Here is a 21,551-nt window from a genome sequence, read left to right as displayed (position 1 = left end):
GCCAGGCCTCAAAAAAAAAAAAAAAAAAAAAGGAATGAGGGGCTAGAGCGGTGGCTCAGTGGTTAAGAGTGTGTACTTTTCTTGCAGAGAACCTGGCTTGTGGATGGTTCTCAGCACCCAACTGGGAGGCTGGAAATAGCCTGTAATGCCAGTCCCAGGAGACACTCTATTCTTGACTCCATTGGGCACCTGCACTCATGGTCACATACTCATACACAGACACATGGCTAAACCCGGAATTCAAAATAATGAAAAACACTTTTAAAAATTAGTGGGAGATATCAATTCACTCCACAAGCACATGCAGAGGAGATTCAAAAGGCGAGGGCCAGGCAGACCCTGGATAGACTGAGACACTGCCAGTCTGAGCCTCTTCCTCCTGACACACAGGATGCTGCAGTGCCAAGTACTGAGCTAGACCTGGGAAATGCCCCTGACTGTAACTGAGCCGGGGCCACTGCATGTCTTATAGTGTGATGGAGCAGACATACAATGGTAAGACTCCACTCTGTGTGGGCTAAGGCCAGGGATCAAACAAAGCACCAACTGAGATGAGGCGCTATGAAGGCTGGGCCCAGGAAGCTGGAAAATGACAGCTGCCATCAGGAAAACCGGAGATACAAAGGCTGTGGGCTGGGGCATGTGATTTATGTGAGGGAACAGTATGTACGAAGCCCTGGAAATGAGGATCACAGTGATGCTCTGGCTAGAGAGTGGTGCCAATTAACACCATTACAATGATGACTAAATTCTAGATTTTTCTATTGCTCATTCCCGAGCGAGGGAAGGGTTCTAAGCATGCGATCAGCGCAAGGACAAACCGAAACAGTTCTCCGCTTAATAGCTAGCTCCAGCAGTCCAGCCCAATGAGGTCATCTTAGGGTATATCCATATGAAACTTTTGCTGCACTCGATCCATCAGCAAATCTGTTCTAGAATCTCCAAAGAAACGTAGAGCTTTCAAAGATGAGGTAGGGGCCTCCATGTCTCTGATTCCCACGTGGAATCCAGTTCAGAGTTGTGCACAATAACGGCACTGTGTCTACTAAACAGAGAGCAAATAAAAATAAATTCATCTGAGGGTACAATTACTGCCTCAACTCACGTCCTCTGCAACTCCTGCCCTTTCTCCCAAACCCACTTCTGCCGCACACAAGGGCTTCTCCTTCATCCTTATGCCTCGCTGCATATAAATGCCAAGATTCCCTGCGAGGAAGTGGGTTTAAAAGGTTTGAAATTGGAAATTTCAGAACGGAATCTTGCTGGATTCACCGTATTACGCAATTCATTCAAACTGGGGCGCCCTAAGCTTGCCTCATCGGCAGAATAAGACTAACGAGCATCTGTTTCATCCGGGTTTGTGGAATGAACGTAACCGGGATGAGATGAGAATAGAAAATAGGACAGTTTGTGTAAGGCAATCACCGCTCAGCTTGGCATACGACCAGGGCGATGAACCGCAAGTACGGGCCTGGTGACAGGTCTGTAAGCCATCGGTCGGAGTCACCGCAACCCCCGTCCTTCCCAGATGCAGGCGGGGAACGCGAAGCGCGTAGGAGATCCGGGGTCCCTCCAGGCTCAGCCCACGCGGGGCGGGCGGCAGCGCCATCCTGCGTCACTGGCGAGAGGCTACCGGGCGGGGACCACACATGGTGGGAACGTGAGGGGGCGGGGCCTGCGCCGGCGCTGCCGGCCAATCGAGCGGAGGAGGAGTCCCATCCAATCACAGAGGCGCTCCAGGCTCCAGGGGGCGGAGCCATTTCCGGGATCCGCAGTATCATAGGCCGCTGGGCGGGCGCTGTACTGGACCTACGGTGTGGCCAGGGGCGGAGCAGCAGTCGGGGCCCAGTCGGGGCGGCGATGGCGGCGGCAGCTGTGGTGGCGGCGACGGTCCCCGCGCTGACGATGGGCGCGGACGGCGCGTCCTCGGTGCACTGGTTCCGCAAAGGGCTGCGGCTCCACGACAACCCCGCGCTGCTAGCGGCCGTGCGCGGGGCGCGGTGTGTGCGCTGTGTCTACATCCTCGACCCGTGGTTCGCGGCCTCCTCGTCCGTGGGCATCAACCGGTGGAGGTGAGGGGACCCTACAACTGCGGGGTGGGAACACCGAGGGACTCCGGCCATCCCTGACACAGCGGTTTCGCCCCGTGTGGCCCCCTCTGAACTCCACGACAGGCTGGGGAACCGAGGTCATGACCCCTCTGTGCTGACGAAACTCTGGTCGACCTGCAGCCAGTTCCAGACAGAATGGGGACTTTCTGATCTTGGGCTTTTAAGGGTGTGCCGTGGGGGTGAAGAAAAGCATCTTCAAGGGAAGAAGCCCCTCTCTGAACTCCTGCCCCAAGGATTTCCCTAAGCCTCAGATTTGTTTGACTACGCCCCCCCCAATCCTGGCTAACTTCCCTACAGAATCACCCTGGTGGTGATCAGGGACCCTAGCTTAGCCTTAGCCAGTAGTAGAGAGACCCCAAGGGCATCATCGGGTAGTGCCACTTTGTGCCTTGACCTCCAGAGCAGTTCTTAACCCATTAAAATTATTATTATTATTACTACTATTACTTACATTTGTTGGGAAAGGACATGCCCTGGCGGTGTGTAGAGGACGACGACTTGCATGTTCTCATTCGCCATTCCATTCCAGGGGTCAAGCTCAGGTTGTCAGGCCTGGAGGCACCTGCCTATACCCGCTGGGCTACCTCCCAGGTGACCCCCTAACTAACTCATCTGAAAGGACCCCGTCTGCAGTTATAACTTTGCTAGAAAAATACTCAAAGAGGATGGCATCACCTATCAACCCTTCCTCCTGTTGTCATGATACGGTTTTTAGAGGACAGGTGGACCATTATAGATGAGACTTTTAGGGGCTATTGTAAGGGTAAGGAACCACAAAACCACAATGTCAAGTGCCCCGATGACTCCCAGGATGCGAGTCCTTTCCCACGTTGTGTGACACAATTAAATAGGCAGCGGATGTATTTTCTCTGTAACTAGCATTCAAAAACAAGTTTTGATACATCATGTACCCATCACTCTTTAAATGCCTCCTAGCAGTTGCTTGGTTTGTTTGCATTGTTGAGAGATGTTTGCTTACGGCCTTGGTGCACAGATGAGCACGGTAGTTCCCAGGAGACAGTGGCTCTCAGCACCCCATTCTTCCCTCTCCAAGAGGGGTTTGCCCTCATCTCGTGTTTATTAAATGCCCCTTCCTGCCCCATTTACACAGAGGGAACAACTAAAGATAGTCCTGTGGAGAGCCAGCCCACACTGTTTTCAGGCTGAGCTATTGCTCTGTCTTGTTCCAGTTTCCATAGATAGGTTGAATTTGACAAACACCTGCAAATGACCATCTCCACTGTAGACATTAAACCAAGCCTCAGACTTTGCCCTCCTCTTCCTTTTGGCAGTTTGCCAATCGAGACAGAGTCAATAGAATCTGACTGTTGGGTTGTCGTGAAGGTGTTTTTTCCTTTTTCTGGGATTTTTGGGGAGCATTGCCTGTGGCTGCCTATTCTTTGTGGCAGTTGGAGATAAAGGAACCACAAAGTTGGTTGAACTTCAATATAGTAGGAACTTGGTTTTATGGGTTTTTTTGTAGGTCACCCTTTTGTAGTTGCACTTTCAAGGGAATGAAGCAGGGAAGGAACGAGGCAGCTCAGATGCCTGGATGAAATCTGAAAATCGTGTGGGAATGCAGATATGAATGGGGAGGTTGTTTTGTGAGTAGTTGTAGCTGGCAGGCCGCTGCAAAGCATGGCCGTGAACAAGCAGGCCGGGTGTGCTCCCGGAGCCTGCATTTGAGTAGAGACAAGTAAACAACCATAATGGCAGAGGCCTAAATGCCACGAACAAAATAAGACAGGGGACAAACTACAGATGTGTTTAATTGGAATCACCTAAGGGTCTTTGAAAGCTTCCTGGGCCCCTCCTGCATTTATGATTCAGTCGTCCTGGCCTGGGTTGCTTTTGTGTTTCTAAGTCATTGCAGCCAAGTGTCAGAAGTGCTGCACTGAAGAGCAACCTGGGGAGTGTGTTGCTTCAGTGCATTGACCGGAAGTCTAATTAGCTTTGGCTTTCAGGAGAATGAGGTGAAATAACACAAAACAGATCGAATATGGTAACTGCTCCTGAGCCTGGCAGCAGGCACACACACTCCAGGAGCCCCGGCATTGCCCTTGCTCCTGATGGTTTGAGAGCAGGCCCCCCTCCCATTCTAGCTTGCCCCCTGCATAACTACAGTATGTGTAATCTTCCGGCGCTGTTTCTGGAGCTTGGGAGAATGGGACTGCAGCATAATGGCCCTGCCCCCTACTGCTTCAGTACTGTGCTCTGCAGTCTCTCTAGAAGGGTGGGGTCCATATGGCAGAAGTGGGAGATCAGAATCTATCATCTGTGTTACACTGATTCCCTCCTGCAGATGGACTCAGATTAAAATAGCCACAGTGTCAGTTAAAGAGAAAGGCCTTTACGTCAACTATATATATATATATATATATATATATTCATATTCTGTTGGCATCAAAGACTGCCATACTCCTTGCTTTAGTGATAGTAGGAAGTCTATGGGTCAGTTGGAGCTCTGTGACTCCAGGGATATTTTTCTAGCACTAATTTGGCATTTTCCTCTTTCCTTCCCCAAATTTGCTGTATCTAGGAAGGAGGTACTATGGGTGAGAACCAAAACAAAAGGCAGCTGTGAGTGGCTTCTAGATTTTAAAAATGGGTCAGACTCGATCCATTTTTAATTACCTTCCTCTCCCTGTCACAGCTTAGATGCTGGCCAGGGTTCTCCTCCTACTATGTTGAAATAATTTGTTCCTGGCTCTGTCTGCATTTCTTCCAGGAGCTTCCAGAACAGAGGGAGTCAGTAGAAGAAGTATGTTCTCTCTGAGCCATTTCTCTCAGTAGCCAATGATACAAACTTGGAACTCTTGCTATCTGGGGAGGAAGAGGTTGCCTCTTCCCAAGTGCTGGGAGCTGATTGCATCTGGACTCTTGAAATGGGCAGCCTGGGAACATAGTTAGCAAGAAGGAGATGGGATCTGTATTGCTAGTAGAGCAATTTGTGTTCCTTGTGCTATTCACACTGCAAGTCTAGCAGGGGCTTCACTGTTCTGTAAGCCAAGGGTTTGTCTCCATTTTCCCAGAAGGAGTGAAAACTGAGCTGGGCAGTGGTGGTGCACGCCTTTAATCCCAGCACTCAGAAGGCAGAAGCAGGTGGATCTCTGTGAGTTTGAGACCAGACTGTTCTACAAGAGCGAGTTCCAGGACAGCCTCCAAAGCCACAGAGAAACCCTGTCTCAAAAAAATAAAGGGGGGGGGGGGTGTGTGAAAACTGTTATCAATCTCTTTAAAATTAAGCAAATGGAAAACCTACAAATAAGATTTAGGAAGCAGTCTGTCACAGACTGTGGGGTTAGATTATCCTTTTTGCGGAGGTTTAAACTCTCTTAATATCTTAGAAGTGAATTTCTAGCTATTAATATTCTGTTACCAGTCTGCCAGCCCATAATATCATTGTTATGGTGAGATAAGCTTTGCTTGAAGCAGAGGGATTTGGTCAAGGACAGTGCACCCAAAAGAAGAATTCACTATCACCCCCCTTCTCCGTGTTAACAGATAAACTGTTTCTCAACATAGCCAGTGCCATCCCCAGAGAAGTTCTCCAGTCGTAGAAGTGTTTAAGTGGCCTGTTCTGAAGGGGTAGCCTCCGGGACTTCTTGAATGACAGTTTTCTCTGTATTTTTGTAAATCGCAGTTCTTTTTCTCCAATTCTGTCTGCCCTGGCTCCAGGGGACTTATGTAATTCTGGTACATATCCATTGAAAATGGTGAGCTCTGACTGCTCCATCAAAAGCTGTGTGGTCTGCCATGTGATCTCCACTTGGAGCAAGGGTGAGGGTCAGCTCCCAGCACCACCCCTTCCAGTGCTCAGGCTGTTTTCCTGTGGAGTCCCCCCTCCTGAAGTAAAGAGAAGTGGGCAGGAGCAGAGCAGGCTTGGAAGGGAGCGCAGAGGAAAGGCCCAGTTTTGCCCTGGTTAAGAAAACCTAGGCGCACGCCTTTAATCCCAGCACTCGAGAGGCAGAGGCAGGCGGATCTCTGTGAGTTCAACACCAGCCTGGTCTACAGAGCTAGTTCCAGGACAGCCTCCAAGACAATACAGAGAAACCTTGTCTCGAAAAACCAAAAGAAAAGGAAAGGAAAGGAAACGTAGGCCTGTCTGGTGGCTACTCTCCAGGAGCAGCTTACCCCAGTTCCTTTGGTGCTCCACAGAGCTGCCACCAGGCAGGTCCAAAAGGTGATACCGTGGCATGGCTCCCTGTCTGGCTGACTGGAGTCTAGAAGCTACACAGAGAGAGACCTGGCCCCTGTGTCTTCTTCCTCTTGCCTCCTGGGATGCTGTTCAGTTAAACATTTCTTAAGGGCCAAATAGTCTGAAGCAAAAATGTGATGAGGTGGGGGTGAGGGGCTCAATAGAAACAAATTTGAAACAAAAATGCGCTTTGTACATCAAGGTCAAAATGAAGATCATTCCACAGTGGAGCTTCTTCAGTTTTCATGGACAAGTGATTCCCAGGAAGTCATATGGAAGGGCAGATTCTGATCATGGCAGTCTGTGATGGAACCCGAGAGTGTGTGTCCTAGCAAGTTCCTGGTCTTGGCAGCTAGTGCTGCTGAGCCTCGCACCACTCTTCTGGGAGCAAAGATGTGCAAAAAAGGTGTTAGCTGTGAATTGAGCTCCGATGCTCCCTAAGGGCTGAGCCCTAGGCAGTACCACCCACCTCACTGCATGCTCCAAGCAGTGGGTGTGCTCACTGTGGGGCTTAGAAGCCTGGTAGCTGAGAACACTGAGCTGCAGGGTCTCCAGGCTCCTAGTTCTGGCCAGTTACTAGGTATATTATGTTGGGGGAAGTTACTTAATCTTTGAATGCCAGTTTCCTCAGCTGTGAAATGGACACGATAATAACACTCGTCTCACAGGGTCGTCTGAGAATTAAATAATACGTATAAAGCAAGTAGGATAGAGCCTTGTTCCGGGAGTGCTCAGTAAATGTAGCTGTTGTCATTATGAATTGCACCATTATTTTGTTGCTAGCTGTAGATTTTGCCTTCTGCTTTCTGTCAGAGAAGACAAGGGTACTCCTCCATGCTGTAGAGATGCTGCAGGAAGCTCTTTTTTTAGCAAATGAGTCCTAAAAATAAAGCTGTATAGAAAACAGGTCGCACCATACTCTAGAACCTATATTTCCTGTGCATTTCAGCCTTAATAGCTGCAGATTGAGGTTCTCTGAGATGTGGTGAGCTGTGAAGATACGGACCTTAAAGAGTATGGCTGGGACATCTTGGGGGTTTCAGATGGAAGAACCTGCACCTTCCTGAGGTGTGGAATTGTGCCCTGCACTGTGCGCAGCAAAGCCTCCTGTTTCAGGTGGCTGAGACTGTCTGCTTCCCTGAGCCTTCCTTATTTTTATTTGGTGTCTGTGTTGGTGGGGAGCAGCAAGGCCTCAGGGAGACTACTTGCAGATCACTTAGCATTCAAAGGATGCCAGGGTTTTTAAGTCAGAAATTCACAGCATGGGGCTTGAGGAGTGTTTACAGCAGCCTCTACTGTCAGTCTCCAGCCTTAACCCTTGAGGGAGCCTTTGTGCCCTTTCTAAGGTGATGCTGTGGGCTTGGCTCCTGCTGGAATGTGGACCTGCAGCACTGCAGGATTGTGTCATTTTATGTACGTCAGAGGCAGGCGGAGCCTAGTTCTGATTGGCACCCCCATGGCTTCTGTAAGCCTCCAGTAATCAGAAAATGTAGCTCGGATCTACAACAGGTTCTTTGGAGGGACCATGACATAAGCTGACCTGTTCAGGCTTGGGTCCTGAGAAGGAAGATAGGTATGTGGATGGACTGCCTGGATGAGGGTTGTGTCTGTCAGAGAGAGGAATTCCAGGCTCAGGAGACTCTCAGCCCTGCAGCAGAGCCTGCTTGACTGAAGTGTTTAGAAATGGGCCACTGAGAAGAAGACATGACTTTCAGAGTCTGATTAGCCTGGGCCACTGTGCCAGCTCAGTCACCTATTAGCTTTCAGTTTTGGTAAATTATCTCAGTTCCCTTGTCTGTTCTTTGAAAATGCGTTGAGGGGTCAAATTAGGAAAATACATAAAAAGCATAACAATAAATTTACAATCAAACTGATAATCTTGGTTGCTTTGGGAAGACAAGAAAGGACTTTTTACTCTGTACCCATTTATCGCTGGGATTTTGAACCGCATCAGTAGTTACCTGGTTAAATTTTAATTTAATTTAAAGTAACACACTGACAGACTCAGCAGACTCCTTCCCTGGTCCTCTGGTGACCCAGTTCTCTTACACAGGCTCTAGAGTATTTATGTCCCTATCATATACCCAAGCATGCCACAGTATCTGTCCAGGACACCTTTAAGCCCCTGCCTCTTGTGATGAGAACCTCGTATCCAGAGTAATGGAGAGGTCAGAAGAGTAAGCAACCTGCCGAACCAAGTCCCAGGAACAACCCAGCCCAAGTATCAAAAATGCCTGCAGCCCAAGCCATGGTGTCTCATGCTTGGAATCCCAACACTTTAGAGGCTGAGGCAGGAGGATGGCAAATCCAAGACCAGCCTTGACTACATGGACAATACAGGTATACCAAGTTTGAGGCTCAAGGGACTATGGCACACAGAGATGCCTGGAAAGTGAGCCACCTACCAAACAAAGCTTCAGAGACAGCCCAGCTTGTGGGCATGGCTTCAGTGTTTAACAGACCCACAGAAGCATAGCATTAAGAGCAGCTCACACTGATCATGTGGATTCTGTGCCCAGTCTCTGTACCTGAGGTTTTCCTTGCATTATCTGATTTGATTTCCTTAGTGATTTCATGAGCACTAACATCTTAGCAAATCTATAGGCTCTACTGTTAATTCCAAGCCATGGATAAGAAAACAGCTAAAAAGTTTAAGTCACTGTCTCATATCACACAGCTGCCTGGAAAGCTAGAAGTTAACCCCATCACTCCTGGACTGAGCAAGCCAGGCATCTGGCCCTACATGTTATCATACCAACTTGTTTGTCATGACCAGTTCTTAGGAAGGAGAGGGAGAGAGACAGAGACAGAGACAGAGAGAAAGAGAGTATGTGTGTGTTGGGTCCTGTTTTTATCACCCCTGCCCCTCACCCTGTGTTACTAACAAGGGCTTTGTGGATTCTTCAGGTTCCTATTGCAATCTCTGGAAGATCTGGACACGAGTTTAAGAAAACTCAACTCCCGTCTGTTTGTAGTCCGGGGACAGCCAGCTGATGTGTTCCCAAGGCTCTTCAAGGTGAGTGTGTAGGGCTGAGGGGGAGATTCTGTTGCCTGGCGTTTCCCCACAGAGTGGAATGCTATTCTGGTTGGCAAAATGGAAATACTGGTGCCTGTCTGGCCACTAAAATGGCTTCTAGGGAGGTCAGAGCAGAGACAGCTGGTCAGTTTGCCAGCAGGGTGGAAACTGCAAAGGGAAAAAACTCTGTAAAACCAGCGTTGTGTTGGAAGGATCCCAGCTCAGCCCAGACATGCAGTATGCTAAGTCCTTCCATCCCATTGCTGCTGCCTTCCTGTGTTTCCTTGGCTCAAGCCAGTATTTTTTATTAGGGTTTGTTACTGCCAAGACTTTGAGGGTGGGGTTTCCTGTCTAACAAGGGGTGCTGCCCATCTCAACTTGCTCTGCTTATTAGGAAAAAAGTCAGGCATTTGAGGGAGCGTCCCTGTTTCCCTGTGGTAAGCAATTAATAAAATCTTCATTTGGGGGCCATATTGGAGGCAAGCCCATTTCCTCCCAGCCCCTTTAAAGTGCATGTTTTAAGGCCCAAGCTGAGACACAGTTCCCATGGATAGAACATTCTAGAGCATTCTCCTCCATGCTCAGTAGCACTCCAAAATCTGTGCCAGGAGGGAAAAATCTGATGTCAAAGAAAGTAGCTTCATAGTATGTCTCTCCCCTCCCCCATAATTTTGTACACACCTATGAGTCACTGAACACTAGTCACTAATGTTCTCTGAGGGCCCCTGACTAGGAGTCCTGTTCCAGCTGCTAACACGCACTGACACCTACCCCACAGCAGCCCCGAGGTAGGTTCTGCTGTCTCAGGGTTACAGATGAGGAAAGTACTTGCTTCCCTGACCAGGAAGTGGTCTTAGGCTCTCTGACACATAGCCGTATGTTTACCATATACCTGCATTTGTTAGTCTGTGGCTGTGGCACTTGACAAATATGCATGAGGCCCTGGGTTCCATCCCAAGCACCACTAAACCAAGACAACAGTAACAGAAATCATGTTGTCTTTCTTATCACTCCACATTGCTCCTCTCTCCCAGTAGCTCAGAGGCTGTTGCTCAGAAATGTAGCTCTGTTGTTCACTGAGTCACTGATTGTGTACTTATTGAGCTTCTACAAGCTATCAGGCCCCATACTGGCTGATAAGACGATAGTGATGGATGCACAACACAGCATGACCTCTACTCTGAGCTCACACGATGATGGACAGCACAGGCAGGTAATGGGCAGCTTCACTGCCTGGGACAAATGCTGTGGTAGAAATAGGACAGACACAGGAGAGTCCTCCTGGAGGCGTGGGGGCTGCCATTTAATGAGACCGTCCTTGTTTACAGGCTTTTGTGACAATGTAGTGATGTCTTCTATGCAAACCACTTAGCATAGTTAAGTGCTAAATAAACGCCTAGTGCGTTTGTGCTTTGATGAGCTGGATATCTGCCCTGCTAAGAACTCACTCCCCTGGATAGTGAATTAAGACATTTGCCAATGGTTCAAAGCTTTAAAGGCCTGTGACCACAGGCTGCTTAGATTGTTTGCTTCTTGCAAGTTACATGCTGTAGGGCTTTCTGTGACTTGTCTAGATAGCTTTCAATGTGGCAGGTTTCTCCTGGTGTTGCTAGGAGACCAGGCTATTCCTACCAGAACTGACTGAAAGCTCAGAAAAGAATTCCCCTCTTCACAACCTGTAGCCCCTCCAATTTGTGTTCTCCAACCTGGTCTAAGGATTGCTCCTCCTCCAGCTCTGAGAGCTATTAGCTCTGTTTGCTTCTGGCCTTGGGAGTGTTGCTGGGGAAACCATTAAGACACTCTACATAGTACAAGTCTGCCAAGAAAACTAGGCCACAAGTTAGACTCTGAGGAGGCCTGGGAAAGACTGCAGAGCAGGCGGGAGCTAGTGATCCTGTGTGCGTCTCCCCCACCCATTTCCACTGTGAGTCAGGTCCTCTCTGTGGGCCAGGGGCTCCCCTGGGAACATGGTATTTATAGCTCCATTCGCGCACCTCAAGGCCACAGTGAATTGCAGGGCCCTCCCTGACTCCACTGACTGCAGCACAGCTGTGCTGTTGGTCTGACTTTGTGAGCCTGGGTTCTTTCCAATTGAAACTATTGTCCCATGTCCTTGTTTGTTCTGTAGCCATTGTAACATGGCCAAGATTGGTCCTGTTCACTCCCAGAGAGGAGCTGAGTGCCCAGGTCCTGCTTCTCAAACAGTACTGAGCATAACGGATTATCTCTCCACAGGAATGGGGGGTGACCCGCTTGACCTTTGAATATGACTCTGAACCCTTTGGGAAAGAACGGGATGCAGCCATTATGAAGATGGCCAAGGAGGCTGGTGTGGAGGTCGTGACTGAGAACTCTCATACCCTCTATGACCTAGACAGGTAAGAGGCATGGGTGCTCTTGGTAAGGTTGCCTGTGGTGAGGGTTGGTACTAAGTGGAACTTGGACCAGTTCAGCAAGAGGGCCACCTGGCTTATGAGGTATGGTGCTTTCTAGAAACTGGACAAGAATGGTTCAGAATTGGAGGCTAAAGAAGTCACCAAGAGGTTGCTCAATTTGAATAACAAAGGCTTGATTAGGCCCCAGCTGCAGAAGCAGGGAGGATCTTCATAAACCTGCTTCAAGCTCCCCATTCTTGTGCTCTCAAACTGCAGTATCTGACCTTGACAGATCCCACCAGTCACTCCTCCCAGCAGGTCTCTGCTCCCACAGACCTAGTTTCCAACCCTAGGATGATTCCCAGGTCTGCTCTGCCTATCTGGGTTTCCAGGCCATGCGTTTGGATGCTGTTTGAGGACTCTAGAGACCCCTACAGGGTTCTGGTAACCACAGCAGAATCTCCTTTCCCCGTGGCCAGCATCTGGCTAGCCTCTATTTAGCGGTCCCCTGCTTCCCTACTGGAGATATCACCCTTCTGTTGCTGCTGCTGCTCCCTGACCTCCTCCCCCAATGAGGGCTGTGTGCCAGAAGGCTGGGTCACACAGCTGTGCACGTGAGCCAAGCCCTCGGGAGGAGAGGCTTGGTGTGGAGCCTTCCCCTGCCACGTGCCAGAGGAGAGGGACTGCAGAGGCGGCAGCCAGCTTCTATCTGGGCTAATGGGGGCAGCGCAGGGAGAGCAAATAGGGAAATGAACTCACCCAGACAGGCGCAGGCCTTGCATAAGCTCCTTCTCAGCCAGCAAGAGCCCAGGAATCTGGCTGTGCACCATCCAAGTTTACGCTTATAGAAGCAGTGGCATTCTCTTCAGCCCTCATGCCCTCCCTTCTTGCTTGTGAAAAATACTTGGCTCACTTCAGAGATCTTTGTGTTGTTGCTGTTTACCACAGCTTCTGATTTAGGGAGCATTAGCTGGCCTTCACATCTCCACTCTAGTAAACAGGACTAACAGGAGGGTGATCCTCCAAGCAAGGAATAAATCACAGCCCTTACCATGTGTACTTGAAATGGCATAGAGAGAGGCCCTTGGTGTGGTCTCATACATGCCCAGAAGGCCCATGGGGGATTTTCTGTCTGATTAGAGAGATATGGTCAGTCTCTGTCTCTAGGCGGCTCCACGTGGACACCAGGGAACCTGAAACTGAGTCCCAGCTTTGGCCCTGCCTTGCTCCATTACCTGAGGCACCTGTTCCAGCTCTCTGGGCTTCATTTTCCCTCTCGGTAAAATGGAGATACAGCCTCCCCTGCCCCCCCTTTCTGCTCAGGGGTGGGACCGTGAGCTGATGAGGAGAGCGACCCTCAGAGCTTCTGAGTCTGGGCTCTTTTTTGGGTGGTAAGGGACCCCAAAATAAAGGACCTCAGGAGTGACTTTAGATGTGCCTTGGGCTCCCCAGAATCATCGAACTGAATGGGCAGAAACCACCCCTTACCTACAAGCGCTTTCAGGCCCTCATCAGCCGCATGGAGTTGCCCAAGAAGCCAGTGGGCGCTGTGACCAGCCAGCAGATGGAGACCTGCAGGGCTGAGATCCAGGAGAACCACGATGACACCTATGGTGTGCCTTCCCTAGAGGAACTGGGTGCGTAAGTTCTGTACCACATCACACAGGCTGCTGTTTCCTGTGTGGGATGTGGCTTTCCTGTTTCTTTGTCAAAGTTAGGAAATATTGGTCTAGTGGCATATGCCTGTAATCTCAGAACATGGGAGACAGAGACAGGAGAAACAGGCCAGCCTGGGCTACATGAGACCTTGCCTTTAAAACAAAACAAAACAAAACAAAAACAGAAAAAGTTGCTATTAACCACTCCCACCCCCATGACCAGTGAATTTCTATAGCCAGGCTGCTATTTCTAGCTGAAGCCTCTTTGTGTAGTTCCGGCTAGCAGTAGAGGCATTGTCTGGCTCTGGCCAGTGGTCTTCTCCACTAGGATAACTAATATATCCACCTTCCTCCCTCCCCTCCCCCTTGCCACCCATCTTCTGATCTGAATAAAGTTAGTCTTCTTCACTTTTAAGGGTTTTCTCAGTTCCAGTATCTCCAAGTCCAAGGTCTGTGGTTTCGTTTAAAGAACAGTTCAGTATAAGCAGTGGAAAGTATCATGTTTATAATTGTTAATCAGATGACCCAACCTGCAATGCCCTGGCCTGCTGCTCCTTTTGTAGGGTTCCCCACGGAAGGACTTGGCCCAGCTGTCTGGCAAGGAGGAGAGACAGAAGCGCTGGCCCGCCTGGATAAGCACTTGGAACGGAAGGTATAACCCTGTTTCTGAACCCCAAAACTGCAGGCGCACAGCAACAGGTGTGGATCAGATTCATGTCCCAGGAGCCTCTTATCTCCAAGTGGTTGAAAACTGAAAATTTTCTGGTGGCAAAATTAGCAATAGCTCCTGGTCGAGAGTCCACCCCTGTGCTGTCACTGGCTTAAGTATTTGATTGCATTGTTCCCTTCTTCAGTGCAGCAGTCCCAGAGGCAGCAGTTAGGCTTCCCATCTGACAGACAAGCAAAACTAGGCTTAGACAGATGGAGTAAGCTGCCTGAGGTCACACCATTGGTAAATAACATAGGAGGCTTAGTTTACATGCTCACACCATTTGCACTAGATTAACTTTCTTCTGTGGCTAGGTTCCGCTTACTGAAAGGACATCCAACCAGACTCAGCGCATGCCAGCAATCCCAGCATTGAAGAGGGCTGAGGCAGAAGAATTGCTTTAGGTTGCAGGCCAGAGTGGGCTACAGAGTGTCTCAATAGAATCAAATCATAGAACTATTCAGTTGGCAAAGCCCATGAGGTCTATCATTTTGTGTCAGATGGCCCCCTCCCCATCTGTGCTTCCTCCACAGCTTTACTTCCCAATTTCTTAGACCTAGATAGCAAGTGGCCCACCTATGTGATGGGAATCAGCAAGAGGAAGGAGGGAGTAAGAGACCCCAGAGGTCGTGTTCCACAGTGTCCATGATCCTCATCCCCCCTGTGACCGGAGGAGCAGAGCAGGTTCATGGACTAAGGACTCTTGCCTCCTCGCTCTGCAGTCTTTCTGTAGTCTGACCTTTAAAGGCATGGCTTTTTCTGTCCTCGTGCAAGTGACAAGGCATTTTGCCAGTAACTAGATGATAGCAATGGAACAAGTACTCAAGGCAGCCTGCTTAGGAAGGAGTCTCCCAGCCAGCACTGAAGGATGTGTTGATGGCCTCAGCCTCCCTCAGTTCAGCAGACTTAAATTCCCATCCTGATGTTTCTCTCAGTCTAGACTAAAAACAAGGTCCTTCAGTATTGTGATAGCCAATGTTATAGGAGATACAATATATTTATTTACCAGAGAGAGAGAGACACAAGCTAGGAGTTAGAAGCGTGGCTGGCTTCCAAGAGAAAGGGAGGGTCCTTTTCCTTTCACTTCCTTTTATATCTACCTGTGCTAATTTACTTGTCCCCGCCTTCATGGGCGGATAGCTTTGTGGGGTTCACTCCTACACTTCAGTTTGAAAGATGAGGCCCAGAGTCAACAGCTACAAGGGACCAGCTTTCTTTGTCCACATCAAGAGCTTTGTCCAGGGCTGGGTTGCAGCGTGGTGGTAGAGTGTTTCCCAGACATGCTCAGACCCCTCATTCCACCCTAGCACAAGATGAAGGAAAAGACAAAACCCTGTACCCAGAGTCTTAGGCTTTTTGGAGACTGAAGTTTGGTCGGAAGCGGAGGGTGAATATGACAAAGGGAATGGCAGGAAGAGCAAAACTCACAAGTGTACAGAGTTAACCTGTGGCCTGATAGATTCTCATTTGTATTACTTTAAAAGAATTTGTAGCTGCCTCTCAAATCATCAAGTCAGGAGTCCATTTTCCACACCTCTGTGTGTCGCACCTGCTGTGCGGCCTGCATCCAAGAATGTAGCGAGGTGGTCAGGATAGATGACACAGAGACCGGTCGGTTGCTTTAAGAAAACTTTATGTTTCCCAAGTCAGCTTAGGAGGAGACCCCAGTCCGCTTAGCAGAGCTCTCAGGAGAAGTCTCAGGAGAAGTCTCTCTAAGAAAAAGGAGCCTCCCTTTTTAAGGACTTCTGCCATTCATCTACATACCATTCTTTCCTCCTGGCTGGTGGTCTAATCTCCGGCCCCAGAATCGGGGAGACACCACAGGGAAACAGGAAGAGGCATCTAGCCGTAGGGGGTGTGAAAGGCATGGTATTTCAGTGAGCAAGCCCTATCTGAGCCCTAAAGCACTGAATTGTTTTCAGTAAACATTACATAGATGCCTGCTCCCAGGCCGAAGGGGAAGTGGGTTTCTGCTCAAGGTCTGGTGTCCCCACAATTCACCCCTTTTTATTTTTAAATGAGGCACTCCTGTCTTAGGTCAAGTAGGGTCACCCTCCCTGGCCCGTCTTTGGGGAACCTTGAACCCCTGTTAGGTGGGAGTGGGTCTTCCCCACAGGTTGCCCGTCTTTGAAGTAGCCCCACCCTTAAAATCATTTGTAATAAGGCTTTATGGCTATCGGGATTGCCATGGGCTAAGGCACTTTGAACTCAGCATGAAGCCAGAATGCCTACTACCACTGTTACCATTCCTAGGACCCCCACTGACATAGCGCCTCTCTGTCACCTGCCCATCCCCCAATCTGGGCCTTAGCATTCTACCACCAGCCTTTCTTTGCTACAAGGGAGATTTATAGTTACAATTTGAAGGTCAAAACAGTGATAAAGTTTACAGTCATTTTAAGATCTACTTAGGAAAGCATTAGAGAGTGCACTTGCACAGATACATTAGGTACAATCATTGATGTTACACATGTAGCATTATAAAAAATATGAACAAGAGGCTTGTTGCACTATTTACAGAGTACCAATTTGTTCCTGTGGTGATGTAGTCTGTCGATTTAATGTCAGCAGTATCAGCCGAACATGCAACCCGAGTCAAAGTCTTTTTGTCGCACCAGGACAAACCACATTTCTCCAGAAAAACACACTGATTCCAGAAACAGGAACTACCAAGTCTGATATTTCAAGTGACCATGTCCTGTTCAAATACTGAAAAGAGGCTTTTGCCACTCATCACAGTCCATACCAATGTCCAAATGTTTTAAATGGGTCTTTTTTCCCCCAAAGGGAAAAGCTGGCAAAATGAATTTTGTTGTTTTAAGGTGTATCAAAGGCTAGCTGCTAATCTTCCAGTTTTGTTGGCTTTGGGATGAAAACTCACGGGTCCAGGAGGTTGATGTAGCAAGCCTGATGAGACACTGGAAATCTCGAACTGACTGTTTTATTTCTTTCTCGGGCTGTAGATTTGATGACATCAAGGGTCAGGAACACTGATTTAGGAGATCTCGAACTGGCTTGAGCAGGCTCCCACGGTCTCAGGTCCAGTTTTCTCTGCTCCATGCATCTCACCAAATGTTGTGACCGCTACTGAAGCTTTATTCTTTTCCTGTAAGAAAACACAAACATGCCCTCGACCCCAAATTAGGGTCTTCTCTACTGTCTAGTGTATGGATGTTTCCATTTGGCCTGAGTAATAGTTACTTAACTTTCATTATGTCAGAATCTGTCTGAAGCAGATTCCTCACTGGCATTTATATTTTATAAATATTTAAATGAGGAGTGGATTATTTAATGAATCATGTGGGGACTGGGGACATTACTCCCCCCTTTTATTTTTAAATTTTGTTTTAACTGTTGAAGTTGGACCATAACGGTAGAAGGATTTGTCTACCCTCCTTAGTCAACTATCTAGGTGAATTGGGATCACTATTTAAATTATTAGTAGATGTCCTTTAAAAGGGACATAACCATTAAGTACCTTTGAAAATCATTTAAGGATTGTAAACTATACTACGTCCCAAATAATCCCTTTTTTTTTTTTTTTTTTTTTTAACCTGTAACCTGTAGCTCTCACTAGCTGACAAGGCCTCATTTGCATCTGAGCTGACAAGGCCTAATTTGCATCTACACAGATGCCTTTGGGGGTGGGGGCCTGCCAAAGCGGCAGGACAGTTCCCTGAAAAAACCTCTCTTTTCTCTCTCTCTCTCTCTCTCTCTCTGACTGGCTCTGAGGGCTTAAAACTAAAGGTTGAAAAAGTCCTGTATGTCCCTCGTCATTTCTTCATTAGAGAAGTTTTGAGCTACACTCAGGGGCTACAGCCATACCCACTCCTTGTAATTCTGTAGATGCAAAGTGGAAAGGCCAGGCTTTTGCCAAAAGTTTTTAGAGATGACTCACAAAATTGACCTTAAATTTGAATCAATAACCTACCCCATATAAATGTAACCAAACATTTTTATTTTATATACCTTTGCCTTTTTCTTTACTGAATGCTAATACCTCATTTATTAACTGTTACCAATTTTTTAAATTTACCCATCTTTAATCTATCCTCCCATTGAGGATGATCCTCCAATCTACCCTCCAACTGAGGGCAACTTCTTATCTTAGGTTCCCTTTCTTTTTTGACCTTTGTTAGGTGAGGGCCTAGACATTTAATCCAATCCACCCTTTAACTGAGGGTGATCTCTTAGGTTCCCTTTTTTTCCTGACCTTTGTCAGGCAAGGTCCTAAACATTTAATCTGGTACCCCTAGCTTGGTACCCCCTTTTTAATACATACTTATAGCCTTACTTGTTGGCTATCCTTTTAGATTTTTGAGTTTTCATTTACTTTCCTGACCTCAGTGGATCAGGTGAAAAACTGGCCTCATTTATTAACTTTACCAGTTTTTTAAATTTATCTTTAATCCATCCTCCCATTGAGGATGATTCTCTAATCTACCCTCCCAACTGAGGGCAACTTCTTAGGTTTAGCTTTTCTTTTTTGACCTTTGTCAGGCAAAGGCCTAGACATTTAATCTGGTACCCCTAGCTTGGTACCCTCTTTTAAATACATACTTATAGCCTTACTATTTGGCTATTCTTTTAGATCTCTGAGTTTTTCTTTACTTTCCTGACCTCAGTGGATCAGGTGAAAGACTGGAGATTTTTCTTATTTTACCCTCTTTTTTTTTTTTTTTTTTGACTGGGTTTCTCTCTATCCTTTTGGAGGCTGTCCTGGAACTTGCTCTATATACAAGGATGGCCTCCATCCTACCTACCTCTGTCTCTCAAGTGTTGGGATTAAAGGCACATGCCACCAACACCCGACTCTAAAGATCATAGCGAACATCCTTCCAATCTGGGACATTTAAGCCTCCCTCAGTAATGAACCATGGACTGGCACGTTCAATCCATTTTAAAAAGCCTTCCAAGGTTTTAGGCTTTACTGTAGTCCCATGTCCTTCAAGTAACTTTTTAACTTGATACTGTAATTTAAGCTTCCCAGAACTATTCCCCATGGTTTCTTTTCTTTTTTCCCCAATCTGTCCCTGGCCAGAAAAAGAGATGAACCGGCTCACTTACCTCGCTTTCATGATCTCGGTGGGATCCTCCAATTGTCGCACCTGCTGTGCGGCCTGCATCCAAGAATGTAGCGAAGTGGTCGGGATAGATGACACAGAGACCGGTCGGTTGCTTTAAGAAAACTTTATGTTTCCCAAGTCAGCTTAGGAGGAGACCCCAGTCCGCTTAGCAGAGCTCTCAGGAGAAGTCTCAGGAGAAGTCTCTCTAAGAAAAAGGAGCCTCCCTTTTTTAAGGACTTCTGCCATTCATCTACATACCATTCTTTCCTCCTGGCTGGTGGTCTAATCTCCGGCCCCAGAATCAGGGAGACACCACAGGGAAACAGGAAGAGGCATCTAGCCGTAGGGGGGTGTGAAAGGCATGGTATTTCAGTGAGCAAGCCCTATCTGAGCCCTAAAGCACTGAATTGTTTTCAGTAAACATTACATAGATGCCTGCTCCCAGGCCGAAGGGGAAGTGGGTTTCTGCTCAAGGTCTGGTGTCCCCACATCTGTGGCTGCCACCCCACTCACTGGGGAGAGCCAGAGGTGTTAGGTTGGAGAAATGAACCTTTTTGGTTCTTCAGATCTGAAGGGAGCAGTCACTTATATCAGGATGTTCTAGGAACAGAAAAGCTGATGAGCAGGAGAGACATGGAGAAGCTTCCAGAAGAACATTCTGTGTCTTGACAGGCGGCCTAACGCTTAGGGAAACAGCATCAGAGGGCAGCAGGAGCAAAGAGCATCAGGATTAATTATCAATCAAGTGTTGCACTTGCAACTAGCTTTTGAAAGGGAGTTTTTAAAACTAACATAATGGGAATCTAAGGTGTAGCTTTAGGGCATAGCTAGATCCAGGTGTCCCAAAAATGTTGGAGCAGATGTCCTCCATCTCTTGGCTTCACTGTCTTCTGTGTGAGTCTACTCTCAGGCCAGCTTCTCTTAGTAGGAGAGAAGGTAGTCAGGTTGTCTGGCTCTCCAGAGGAAGGGGCTTGCCTCTTTTTCAAAAGAAATCCAAAGAAGTATTTTCATTGGCTTGGCTTGGGTCACGTGCTCTTCCCTGGCTCTGTCACTGTGGCCAGGGATGAAGTGTTTCCCCTGACCACATTCGAATCCTGAGTCCACTCCTAGAGTCAGAAAGTAGGCTTAGTTCTGCCTTGCCCGCTAGAACTGATGCTCTTACCAAAAAGGGGCAGATTGTTTGTTCTTTACCTCTGGAGCTCTCTGTAATGACATTCTGGTTCTTCAAAAAAGATTGATTTATGTTAATCCTATATGTCTGTTTTGCCAGCATACATGTTTATGCACCACATTTATGCCTGTTGCCCGCAGAATCTAGAAGAGGGATTAGATCCTCTAGAACTGGAGTTATGGACAGCTTTGAGCCACCATGTGCACCTAAATGCTGAACTCCAGTATTCGGATTATTTTTTTAATTTATTTAGTATGTGTACAGTGTTCTGCCTGCATGCCAGAAGAAAGCCCCAGATCTCATTACAAATGGTTGCATCATGTGGTTGCTGGGACTTGAACTCAGGTCCTTTGAAATACCAGCTAGTGTTCTTAAGCACTGAGCCATCTCTCCAGCCCCCAGTATTCTGATTATTAAGTGAAAAAAAAGGATAGTAAAATTAGAGTGCTACCACTTTGCAGCCTCAGTGATGGCACATGCATTAATGACCACGGCCACCATCAGAGAGATAGGCAAGCATCATGTGCCCCCTACTGTAGACTTCACAAAGAATCACACCCAAGTTCAGTCCAACCTATAGGCAACACACAGGACAGAATCCACACAAGTGTAGTGCCTGTGTCCTTCCACAGAAACATCAAAAGGAAAAGGAAGAAGTGGCAGAGAGTATATGCTTAAAAGAGCTTTGATGTGGATGCTTTTTGAATGCTGAGACTAAGCTATGGGCACCTTAGGGATGCACAGTTGGGTGGGAGGACAGGTACTTACATATCCAAGAATAGTTGTGGAAGAATAAAGCTTCTTCAAGCACACTTTGCAAAAGTAGAAAAATGTAAACATCTCAAAAATGTAGGAAGTGATAATTATAAAAGCAGGGAGTGGGGCGTGGAGGGAGAGGGGCCTGGCTTCCTGGGTGGCTAGCAAGGTCCTGTTTCCAGAACTTTGCTGGTGATTACCTGGATGTTTGCTTTAGAAGAATTCATGAAGTCACCCATTTGTGTGGGTCTCTCTGTCTTTGTTTCACTTAAAATAAAAAAATTGAGGGCTGGAGAGAGGTGGCTCAAGGGTAGAGTGTTTGTTTCACAAGCAGGAGGACTGAGTTCAAAACCCAGCACCCACGTGTACAGCTAGCTGGTCATGTAGTTTAATGTAGATAATCAACTTCTGAAAAAAAAAAATAAGCTGATTGCGACCTCCCATACCTGTAACTCCAGTTACAGGGAAGATGGCTGGAGCTGTCTAACCAC

At 47.7% G+C, this 21,551-nt stretch overlaps 1 protein-coding gene across 1 annotated transcript in view; it reads left to right on the top strand.

The window, feature by feature from the left end:
• The first annotated feature begins 1,830 nt into the window (after nt 1-1,830).
• The window catches only part of Cry2 (cryptochrome circadian regulator 2), a 35,834-nt gene continuing 16,113 nt past the window's right edge, over nt 1,831-21,551 (top strand). Inside the window, exons 1-5 of the mRNA XM_005064896.4 lie at nt 1,831-2,072; nt 9,217-9,325; nt 11,561-11,703; nt 13,153-13,337; nt 13,922-14,010. Of these exons, the coding sequence (XP_005064953.1) occupies nt 1,861-2,072; nt 9,217-9,325; nt 11,561-11,703; nt 13,153-13,337; nt 13,922-14,010 (738 nt within the window). The 5' untranslated portion in view covers nt 1,831-1,860. The remainder of the gene's footprint in view (nt 2,073-9,216; nt 9,326-11,560; nt 11,704-13,152; nt 13,338-13,921; nt 14,011-21,551) is intronic.

The sequence above is a fragment of the Mesocricetus auratus genome, unplaced genomic scaffold (assembly GCF_017639785.1).
Source record: "Mesocricetus auratus isolate SY011 unplaced genomic scaffold, BCM_Maur_2.0 Super-Scaffold_100004, whole genome shotgun sequence".
In the NCBI taxonomy this organism is placed as follows: Eukaryota; Metazoa; Chordata; class Mammalia; order Rodentia; family Cricetidae; genus Mesocricetus; species Mesocricetus auratus.
The sequence above is the reverse complement of the archived record's forward strand: the minus strand, read 5'-3'. Positions and strand labels throughout refer to the sequence as shown.